The following is a 12,455-nucleotide window of genomic DNA, read 5'->3' as shown; positions in this document are numbered from 1 at the left end:
ATCATAAGCAGTAATACTTTTATTATAAATTTTAAAATATTTTTATTTTTCTTCAACTTAGAATATATATTAATTTCCTTTTTGTTTTCTTCTTCATCAGGGGCAAATTTAGGAAGCATATTATTCAGTTTCAAATAAAGCTTGAGTATAAATTTTCCACAATTCTTGAGACCACAAATATTTTAGATTTTTTATCTTTTTTAAATTTTGTAATATTTGCTTGTACATAATGAGATACCTTGGGGATGGATGTAAGTCTGAACACAAAATATTTTATATTTCATATATATCTTATGCACATAGATTGAAGTAATTTTATATAATATTTTAATAATTTTGTGCATGAAACAAAGTTTCATGCTATGAAATTTCCACTTGTATTGGCACTGAATATGTTTGGGATTTGGGAGCATTTTGAATTTACTGATTAGGGACACCTAATCTGTATATGAGTATTTTTAAAGACAATATGTGTGTGTGTGTGTGTGTGTGTGTGTGTGTGTGTGTTAGTTACTGGGAATGGAACCCAGAGGCATTGAGGCACACCCATAGCCCTACTTTTTATTCTTTATTTTGAAACAGGGTCTCACTGAAAAATGACTTTATTGCTGACAATATTTTTCACTCTAAAATTTATTTTTCTTTTTATTTATTTTTATTTTATTTATTTTTTATTGGTGCACTGTATTCATACATCATAGTGGGATACAAACTTTTGTAGACATACATGCACACATCACCCAGTCAGCCCCCACCCGATCCCCACCCCATTCCCTCCCCATCCCTCTTTCCCATGCTTGGCTTAGTGGTGGACATCTAGTATTATAGCAATTTATCCAAAATTAAAAATGATAATCTCACATAACAGTTTCATTTGTCTGATACCAAGCTTTTGATGACTTAAAGATAACATATCCAAAGACAATGTAAACAGAGTTAAAAGTTACTGATAGAATTGGATAAAATATTTCCAAATGCTATATCTGAAGGTATATTAATATTCCAACTAGACATCCTAAAAATTAACAACAATAAAGGCAAACAATACAATTTAGAGATAGGTAAAAAACTAACATAAATAATGAATCTCCACAGATAACCAATCTTAGTTGTCTGTTGGATGGAAAATCTTGTTTCTCTGGTTCTGGTGTGTGTTACCTATTTCTTCTTTGTAGTTAATCTCTTTGAATATTTTCTCTAGCGCTGGTTTTGAAGACATAAATTCTTTCAGTTTCTGTTTGTCATGGAAGCTTCTTATTTTTTCATCTAATTTGATAGAAAGTTTTTCTGGGTAGGAAATTTTTGGCTGGAAGTTGTTTTCTTTCAGAGTTTGGAATATGTTACTCCAAGCCCTTCTGGCCCTCATGACTTGGTTTGGGAAGTCTGGAGTGATTCTAATTGGTTTGCCTCTGAATGTCACTTGGCCCTTTGTTTTTGTTGCCTTTAAGATTCTCTGCTTGGCTTCCACATTGGTCATTTTGACAATTATGTGGCCTGGGGATCCTCTTCTCCGATCCTGTCTAAAGGGAGTTCTATAAGTTTCCTGGATCTGTGTATCAACCTCTTGCTCTATGTTTGGAAGCTATTACTTCCTTGAAGAGATTGTTGATCCCTTTGGTTTCACTTTCTTTTCCCTCCTCTATTCCAATTAGTCTTAGGTTAGCTCTCTTAAAATGGACCCATATTTCTTCAATGTCAGATTCCTGCTGTTGGACATTTTTTTCTAGATTAGAAACTATGCGTTCATTTTTGGAATGATCATCTTTTAAGAGCGAGATTCTGTTCTCCATGTGTTCTAATCGGATGTTTGTGCTTTGAATTGAGGCCTTTACTTCATTAATTTCATCCTTTATCTCTTTTTGGCTCTCTCTGAGTTCTTTTCAAAGCACCTCTATTATTTCTACAGTTATTTTCCTGATTTGATCTTCTAGAAATCTCTGATTTTCTGTTTTATCGGGTTCTGATGTTGTGGGGTTGTGGGCATTCATTGCTCCAATGTTATTCTTCTTTCCCATGATTTCGGAAGTTTGTGCCTTCTCTGGGTTCTTCCCTTGGGTCACTATGACTTCACTTAAGGTGCTCTGGATCTCGAGTCTGTAGTATCTCAGACCCCACTACTCCTTTACTGGGTTGTATCACAGAGTCTCTGACCCAGGGAGTCGATAGAGGCTACTTTACACTATGGGGGGTGCCAGGTTGCACGTTCTCCTATGGTGTGATATCTCTGCCACCGCCACTCCCCCACTGGGTCAAGTCCCAGGACGTACAGTACTGGGATTTCTCCTCTGTGGCCCGCAATTTGACTCACTGTTCTTGAGTTCACAGATGTAGCTGTACTGCACTCGGTGAATTCGCTGCTGCTGGCGCCGGTGGCAATATGGCGCCGCTGCTATGCCCTCGGCCGTGAGGCTGGCTTATTTCTTCTTGGTTTTGAGTTCCACTCTGAGTCCCTGCAGCGTGTACTGAGCTCAGCCACTGGGAGCTTTAGATGCTCCCTGCGCTGAAAAATCCCGCCTGGCTGTTCTGCAGCGGCTCACCTTGGCTTGCTGTAGCCGTCTGGTGAATTCGCTGCTGCCGCCGGCAGTATGGCGCTGCTGCCGTGTCCTCGGGCGTGAGGCCGGTGTATCTCCTCTGTGGCTCTGAGCTCTGTTCTCAGTCCGCTTTCTCTCTGGAGCCTGGTGATTTTTTTGTTTCTCTGGTGATGGTGTTTTCTGGCCATGAAAGACACTGATTTTGTGGTAATGGAGATTGGTTGTTAGCGGGGCTCTTAAGCCCCGCTTTTCTCAGTCGCCATCTTCCCGGAAGTCCTTTTTCTAAAATTTATTTTTTTCTGACATTAATATAGTCATTTCAGTTTTCTGCCATTAATCCTAACCAGTATTTTGTTTACTCTTAAAATAGTTTAGTTTTCATCTGTTAGGATTTTCCACATAGAAAGATTTTAGGAACTATTATTTAACCAGCCAGGCTTGTTGGCACATGGCTTTAATTCCAGTATTTGGAGACTGACACTGAAGGATTGCAGGTTGGTGGCCAGCCTCAGGAACTTAGTGAGACCTGTTTCAAACCTAAAACTTAAAAAAGAGCTTGGAGTTTAGCTCAGAGGTAGAATGTTCCTGTGTTCAATCCCCAGTATCAAGAAAAAAAAAAAAAAAAAGAAAACTACTTAGTCACTCTGTGTTTTAGGCTAATGGGACATTATAATAGCTACCATAGAATTGATTTGAGGATTAAGTGAGGAAATAATAGCAAAGTGCCTACAACTGTATCTGTGGCAGTATAAAGTATAATCTGGGGTTATTTATTCTAATATCCCTACTGTGTTTTATAAAAGTTTTCTTACTGTATAAGACTGAAATAGAACTTTTTATTGTTTTTTGTCTTTAGAAAACTTCTAATATGCTCCTTCAATCATTAGTCATCTTCAATTTAAAGTAGAAAATCATCATGAAATTTATAAATTAATGTGAACTTAAAATATTAATTCTTTTCCTCACATTATTAACTTATTATTGTATATACTTCAAAGATGCAGGTATAGTCTTATCATATTTATTTTGAGTGATTTATAATTTCCATATGCATTAGAATTAGACAATAGTAAATTCTTACTTAGACACGTTTTAGTTTAGGACACATTGAGAAACCAAACAAATTAGTCTTTTTTTTTTAAACCAAAAAGAATTAATGTTTGCATTTAATGTTGTATATGAATCTGGCACATTATCATCCTTTTCAATGAGTCATGTTTTTTTTTTTAGATTGGACAGCTGGCCTTTCAAGGAATGAGAAGACTCAATAGAATCCAATCAATAGTGTTTGAGACTGCCTACAACACCAATGAGAACATGCTGATTTGTGCCCCTACAGGAGCTGGAAAGACCAACATCGCAATGCTTACAATCTTGCATGAAATTCGCCAACATTTCCAACAAGGTGTTATCAAAAAGAATGAATTCAAGGTAGGAAAATAACAAACCAGGCAGCAACTTTTTAAATTGCAATAATTAAAATAAGCTTGTTGTTGCATATGTTATATGAAATCTTCAAGTTTTAAGGATATTTATTGTACTTGAAGTCACGTAAAGAATGCTATTAAGTTACTTCATTATTAAGACAGTCCCTATTCGTGCTATGAAAATTCCATTACCCCTGTGAAAAGCTATGAAAATGCATTTGGCTTTGAAGCAGAACCAATTTTCAAAGTGATAAGGCTGTGTAAACAAATTCCATTGCCCTTTAAATAGCTGAACACTTATCTAACAAAGACAAGTACTTTCCATATATCATTATTAAGATTTTTTCATAGGAAGTAACGAATCATATTTCACAATAAATTGTGACTTATATTGGCTACTGTAAAGCAAATGACATTGTAGCTTTTGCTCATTCATCAAACTACTGTTTTTTTGGTACAGATTATATACGTTGCTCCAATGAAAGCGTTGGCGGCTGAAATGACAAATTACTTCAGCAGACGCCTAGAGCCCCTGGGCATCGTTGTGAAAGAATTGACTGGTGATATGCAGTTGTCAAAAAATGAAATTTTACGAACTCAGGTAAGTTGTTTTTACTGTTTATTTAATGCTATCTGTTTAAGGTAATTATTAAAATTATTAAATAGCTATTTCTTAAGAAAAATATACTATAGAATAGAAATGTAGCATAATGAACTGGTTTTGTTCATAAGCACATATTTCCTGTAAACTACAAAAGAGGTTTTGCTAGTGGTTTGCCTATTGTATCTCTTCTGTGATTCTTACTGGGTTTTAAATGTTGTTAGGTTTCTAGCATAAATTTTAAGTCTTTCTTGTTCTTTTAGACCAGTAGTTAATAAGAATATGGATAAGACTATAGTTAAATTTTAAGAGGGGGAAATATGTAGATCTCAAAATGGGCCAACTAGTATTGTAAACCATTTTATAAGGATTGCTTAAGATTTAGTAAAAATTTTTAGTTTCCATTCTAATAGATTACTTCTTTCCATATTTTCTAGCTATAAGTTTTTTTCATTTTGTTTTTAATAACCAGTAAACTAAAGGAAAACTTAGCTTTATTTGAAAGGAACTTGCTAAAATGATGCTTTGTATGTATAAGGGAAAAATCTGTAGATTATAGTTTTCAGTGCATTATAATGTATATGACAGGTATAGGGGTGAATCATTTTCAAAAGTATGAAAATAGCAAAATCCATATTTAAAGATATCAAACATGAAAAAGTAAAGGAACATTAATCTTTTTTTATGGAGAAATAGCAAAATTGCCAGTGTTTTAGGACCTAGTGATAAATAATGAGGGGTTGTTTGGGACTCTAAGATTCTTTCTTAGTTGAATATTTGAAAGTTCAGAAATTTTCTCAGGATAAGGAGATAGTGGAGCATTAGTTTAATGAAGTATTTACTTTCATATATTTAGTAGATTTTGCTTTCAGAATGATAAAAACAAGACTTTTAATTCTAAATTATAAAATTTATTTTTATCACATAGATGGCAGTAGTAGTTTTTATTACTTATTTTATGACTGATATTGGTATCTAAGATAGAAGACAATACTAGTTAAAAGTTTTTGAAAAGCCGGGTGTGGTGACACATGCTTGTAATCTCAGCATTTGAGAAGCTAATACAGGAGGATTGAGGTTCATGACAGCTTCAGCTGTGATGCTGAGGTCCTTTGCAACTCAGTGAGACACTGTTTCAAAATAAAGAATAAAAAAAAAAAAAAAAAATAGGACTGGGGGTGTAGCTCAGAGGGAGAATGCCCCGGGGTTCCACCTCTAATACCACACACACACAAAAAGTTTTTGTAATGCTTTTGAACTGGCTAATAATTGCTAAAATATTAATAAATAACAATAAATAAAGAAATAAATAAAATAATAAACAATAAAATAAACAGTGCCAAAAGTGCTCTATGTGTATATCCTAACTACTCATACTCTAGCCACTAAACAGTTCTTGACATAATAGGAGGCCTCTAAGACTCTTTAGGTAGCACAGGCATTTGTACCTATTGGTGGGTTTTCATATCCATTACTAAACTGTTCTCTTCCATTTTACTTTAGTACTATGAATTGCCTCTAACCAACTTCAAGAGTGGTCTAAAGTGGAAATGAGATACCATCCTAGCCTGCCAGCAAAGAATCTCTGCCAGCCATATTTGGACAATTGCTTGTCCCTATGGCTGTTAAATTTTAACATTATCTCTGATACATAATTAATACTACTGGAATCAAAAGATTTGTTAGTAAAGATCAATTACCTGTCCAGTAAGAATTAACTAAAAGTATTATGAATAATCATGCTCTGGTTATTGTAAATATGTATTTTATTTAATTAAATAATATAGTGTTAATGTAGTTCTCTGATTTCAACCCCTTTGGAAAGATACCCCATGAGTGGTATAGCCAGATCAAATGGTGGATCTATTCCCAGTTTTCTAAGGAATCTCCATACTGATCTCCATAGGGGCTGAACTACTTTGCACTCCCACCAACAGTGTAAAAGAGTTCCTCTTTCCCCACATCCTCGCCAGCAGTTATTGTTGTTTGATTTCTTTATGTTTGCTACTCTGATTAGGGTTAGATGGAATCTCAGCATAGTTTTGATTTGCATCTCCCTGATGGCTAGTGATGTTGAACATCTTTTTATATATCTATTGGCCATTCGTATCTCTTCTTTTGTGAAATGTCTATTCATTTCAGTTGCTCATTTCTTGATTGGGTTGTTTTGCTAGTGTAGAGTCTTTTGAGCTCTTTGTATATTCGGGATATTAGCCCCCTATCAGATTGGTGACTGGTAAAGATCTTCTCCCATTCTGTAGACTTCCTCTTTAGGTTCCTGATGGTTTCCTTTGATGAGAAGAAACTTTTTAGTTTGAAGAGATTCCACTTATTAATTCTTGCTTTAATTTCCTACGCTTTGGAAGTCTTATTGAGGAAGTTACTCCCTGTACCTATACCCATGTTCATAGCAGCACAGTTTGTAATAGCCAAAATATGGAACCAACCTAGATCTCCATCAATAGATGAATGGATTGCAAAATTATGGGAAATATACACAATGGAATTCTATTCAGCTATAAAGAAAAATAAAATAATAGCATTTGCAAGAAGATGGAAGGAACTAGAGAACATTACGTTAAGTGAGATTAGTCACGCACAGAAAGAGAAGGGACATATGCTTTCTCTAATATGTTCAAGCTAGGGAGTAGTGGTAATACCAGAGGGACTCCAGATGATGGAGGGGAAATCTCAGCAAAGCTCAAATGGAAGGATAGGAGAGGAAGAAAGCTGAGGTTGTTCAATGGAGGAGAGCTACATACGAATATGTGTAATAGCATAAATACAACATGTTAACCTGGACACTCTTTATGGGGGGGGGGAGAAAGGGACAAGGGCATGAAGCACAATGTAAATGTATACCACTCTTAATATGTTCCGTTACACTTATTAAAAAAATAAAAATTAAATAAAAAATAAAATTGGCAAATAACACTGAAAAAAATAATATAGTGTTAGAAGTTTGTCACTGAGGGTGTTTTTTTTTTAATCTACAAATGACAAACAGCTTTGTATTTTTAAAAGAAATTGCTGAAAGAAAATTTCAGTAGAGCTATGAAAAAGCTTTTATTTTTAATCCTTTTTTTTTTTTTTTTTGGTGGTACTGGGGGTGAAACCCAGGGGCTTTTCTACCTCTAGGCTATACCCCCAGACCTATTTTTTATACTTTGGAAACAGGGTCTCACTAAGTTGCTAAGAGCCTCACTAAGTAGTGTAGGCTGGCTTAAAACCTGTGTCATTCTCCTGTCTCAGCCTCCCAAGTGTGGGGATTACAAGCATGCGCCACCGTGCCTGGCAATCCTTTCATTTTATGATACCAAAATTGTAAACTGATTTTTTTCTTTAACCATAAAATGATTTTTGTGTGTGTGTGTGGTACTGGGGATTAAACCCAGGGATGTTCTACCTCCAAGTGACACCCCAATCCCTATTTTTTATTCTTTATTTTCAAACAGAGTCTCACTGAGTTGCAAAGGGCCTCACTAAGTAGCTTAGACTGTCAGCAAACCGTGATCCTCCAGTCTCAGCCTCTCAAATGCTGGGATTACAAGTGTGCGTCACCATGCCCGGCTTGAATTTTTAACTGCTGAAAATGAGCAAACCTAAAGCAAAGTATATTTGAATTTGATTATTTAGTCATAGGCTCATGTAATAGAACCTTAGGAATTTGAATTTTTTAAAAATTCATTAAAAATGTACAATATAGTTTTATTGCTATAATTTGTGTCTTTTAACTTGCCAAATTATAATTTTTTTTTAATTGTAGTACTGGGAATTGAACTTAGAGGCATTCTACCTATTATCTACAGCCCCAGCCCTTTACTTTTTTTTTTTTGGCTCTTGCTAGGATGTTAAGAGTTTTACTAAGTTGCCAAGACTGGCTTTAAACCTGCAATTCTGATGTCTCAGTCTTCTAAGTACTGATGTTACAGGTATACACCACTTTACCCCACACTGATTTCTAATTCTGAGATACTATTAATGAATAATAATTTTGATATGTTTAAATACCTTTTCATTATTAGAATAACTTCAGTAGATAACAGCAAAAAAATGAAATGAATTACTACTTTTGTTATTTAATCATCAAAAGTTTTGGCTTATACTATGAATTAGCTTGTGAATATATTTAAATTTTTAAATCAAGACTGGAATCATTTGGTCTTCATTAATTATTTTGGCAAAAGGTAATGTAGTAATTTTCAGATCTTATTTTACCTGAGGAATATCAAGGGATATGACTCCTCTTGTTAGTTTTGTTAGTGGTTTAATGATGGTTATTCTGGAACTAGAGTTTACCAGATTCTTGGGGTGGCATAGATCTTAAGAGAGTATAAGAAACAGGATAAGTTTCTGGTATAGGAAAGGGGAATGAAAAGGCACAGATATTTATGATATTTGTATTCCATACTTACATTTAAGAATTGGTTCTGGAAGGTGTTGCTGAGTAGTGTCCTAAACACATGAATAGATGTTGGAGTATAGAAGGATATTTGATGATGGCTTGACATGAACTTTATTTCCTCTTTTCCCTTCATTTGTTCTTAGTGTGGGATTGATGTTTCTCAATTTTTTATGAAGTGTAATATAAATGGTGCTTCAAGGAATGCCTCCTGTTTTCTTCAGGGAAACCACTCCCTTTACACATTTTGATGCCACTATTATGCACTTTCCCCTGTAGTTTGCTTGAAGAGAAGTGTTTGCAAAGACATGAGCTGGCATATCTAGTAGCAACTATGTTCATCTGCTTTGATATTGTGGAAGTTATCAATATTTGTAGTATTGTAAACTTATCACACTTAACCTTTTTGCTTTATTTAATTTGGCTTAATGGATCTTCTCCTTCCTCCTCCTACATCTTCGTTACCCTAATCCTTCCTTCTTTCTTTTCCCCCATTTATTTTTTCCTTTCCTTCTTTCTCCTTTGCAGTGCTAGGGATTGAACTCAGTATGCTTGTATACTAAATAAGTGCTCTACCACTGAACTACATCTGTTCTGTTCTGTTTTGTTTTTAGATAGGGCATCATTAACTTGCCTACATTGGCCTTGAATTTGGTGTTGGTTCTTTATCAGCCTTCTGAGTACCTGGGATTATAGGCATACAGTATCTTACCTGGCTAATTTCTTCTTTATATGATAAAGACTTTTTAACTTTAAATAATTTTTAATCAAGGTATAAGTTATATGCAAGTAATAATAGATTTTTAAGTCTATATTTTGAGGATCATTGACAGATCATATATATTCATGTTATCCTCATATATTCATATTATCTTCATAATCACATTACAGTTAACTTATTTTATCTCAGAATGCTTTCTTTTCTTTTGTTCTATTCTCTTGCCCCTTAAGAGGCAAGCATTGTTCTTATTTTTATCACCATAACTTGGTTTTGCATGTACTGAGACTTTAAGTAAGTAGCATAATGGTTTATTTTGCTCAGTGATGGCGTTTGAAGTAGTTATACAACTTTATAATTAAAAATTTAAGCAAAATAAAAAAAAACACAAAGATCCTTCAACAGATCTTTCTGAATCTCAAATTCATAAAGTTTTTGACCATTATTTCTGCAAATATTTTTCTGCCTTTTATCTTTTTCTTTTTATTCTATGATCCTAATTACATGCATAGTGGATTGTTTCATAATTTCTTAGTTTTCCGGAAGTTCCGTACTGTCATTTTCTTTCTGTGGTTAAGATTTACTATTTTCACATCCATAGATATTTTTCAGTCTGCTTTTGTGTTCAATCCAGTAATATTTTTACTTGTTTTGTTTTCAGGTCTAGGATTTCTTTTTATATTGAATAGTTCCAATCTATGTGTTAGTGACATTTTTCCTTCAATTAAAAAAAAATTCTTTCACCATATTTGTAATAACTATGTTAACATCATTGGAAAATCCAACATTTCACCTTACAGTCAAATTTTATTGACTGTCTTCTTTCCTGAGAATGGGTTGTACACCAGTTCTACTCTTTCTTTCCTAGTAAATTTTGGTTGAAAGTAGTAAATTTTAACAACTCTGTATTCCATTTTGTTCTTCTGCATGATGTTTCTCTTTTTTTTTTTTAAACAGGCATTGAATTTGCTTGAGTTCATCATTGCTTTCTATGTAGCATGTAGCTACTCATGCCTATTACTCTTGCTTCTTGTTATTGCTTTTTCACCAGGTCCCCAGAAATCTCCCCTGCGCCTATATAATTATGAACAGAATATACAAGAGCTCTGGGACAACATTAAAAGACAAAATTTAAGACTTGGGTCTTGAGGGGACAGTGGAAATACAGGATAATGTTGCAAAAATTATTTTGTGAAACAGTAGCAGGATCTTTCTTTAATCTTAGAAGTAAAACCGGCATGGAGGTATTGGAGGTATTTAGAATGCCAAATAGACATAACAAGAAAAGAAAAGAACCAGTGTATCATATATTATAGTTAAAATGCCAAAAATGTAGAATAAAGAAAACACTTTACAAGCTTCAAGAGATAATTGTCAAGCAACTTGTAAAGACAAACCTATCAAAATAACAGCAGTTTTTTTTTTTTATCAGAAACTCTAAAGGTCTGGAGGGCATGGGATGATCTATTTCAAGCCCTGGAGGAAAATAACTGCCAACATAAATTAATATGCCAAGCAATGCGGTCTTTCAAAATCAAAGGAGTAAAAACCTTCAAAACCCAAAGTAATTCAGGACCAACATTCTAAACCAGCATTAGAGAAGATATTTAAAAGAATTCTATACACAGAAGATTAAAACAACCAAAAGAGAGAGCATAGGAAAGAATAAATATTAGAAAAAAATAAGCAAAGAAGAATTAGGAATAAATTAAACATTAAAAATAAAACAAAATGACAGAAAGTAATAATGCTGAAACTCAATTATCTTAATTCTCCATTGAAAAGACATAGAATGGCAAATTAGATTAAAGAACAAGACCTCCATTTTTGTATTGTCTGTAGGAAACATATCTCACAGTCAGGAGTAGCTATTCTTAATATTTGACAAAACAAACTTCAAGTCAAAATTCAATAGAAGAGACAAATAAGGGCATCACATATTGGTAAAGGCACAACTCAACAAGAAACTGTAATAATTGTAAATATCTATACCCCAAATATTGTTTTACTCATTTTTATAATATAAATACTAATCAATATAAAGCTAAATAATAGCCCTGATATAAAAATAGTGGCTGATTTTATTGTAACACTTTCCCTAATAGATATGTCATCTAGACAGAAAGTCAGTCAACACTGTAGATCAAATGGACTTAATATACATTTAAAGAATTTATCATTTCTCAACAGCTGAATATATTGTCCTTTGAATTGCTCATGGAACTTTCAAACAGGTTATATGTTAGGCCATAACGTGAGTCTTAGTAAATACAGAAAAACTGAAATAATTTCTTGAACCATATCTGATCAAAATAGATTGAAACTAGAAATCAACAGCAAAAGAGCTATTAAAAATATATGAATTTTGGAAATGCGGGGCAGTGGTACAGTGCTTGCCTAGCATGCACAAAGCCCTGGGTTTGATGCCCAGCACTGAAAAAAAAATAAAAAGAAAAATATACAAACACATAAGATTAAACATTGTGCTTTTGAATTATGAATGGGTCCTTGAGTAAGTCAGATGAAGTTTTAGAAATTCTTAGGATGAAAGGAAAACGGAAATACAACATAAGAGAATCTGTCAGATATAGTAAAGGCAGTTCTTAACGGAATACAAATTGAAATAAGTGCCCATTTAAAAACATATGTCTCAAATAAATAATGCATTTTAATATCTTATAAAATAAAAAAAAACAATCCAAAAATCAGTAGAAGGAAAAATAATAGAAATCAGAACTGAAATTAGCAAAATAGTAACTAAAAGAACAATATAAAG

The 12,455-nt window shown here is 33.7% G+C and overlaps 1 protein-coding gene across 1 annotated transcript in view; it reads left to right on the top strand.

Annotated features, from left to right (window-relative positions):
• ASCC3 (activating signal cointegrator 1 complex subunit 3) overlaps positions 1-12,455 on the top strand; it is a gene marked incomplete at its 3' end in the record, with an annotated part of 321,972 nt that overhangs the window by 66,255 nt on the left and 243,262 nt on the right. The window contains exons 8-9 of the mRNA XM_080700024.1: positions 3,762-3,962; positions 4,419-4,559. Coding sequence (XP_080556150.1) covers positions 3,762-3,962; positions 4,419-4,559 — 342 coding nt within the window. The remainder of the gene's footprint in view (positions 1-3,761; positions 3,963-4,418; positions 4,560-12,455) is intronic.

This window comes from Muscardinus avellanarius (assembly GCF_963383645.1).
Source record: "Muscardinus avellanarius genome assembly, chromosome: 8".
In the NCBI taxonomy this organism is placed as follows: Eukaryota; Metazoa; Chordata; class Mammalia; order Rodentia; family Gliridae; genus Muscardinus; species Muscardinus avellanarius.
This window is presented reverse-complemented; position numbering and strand designations above follow the sequence as displayed.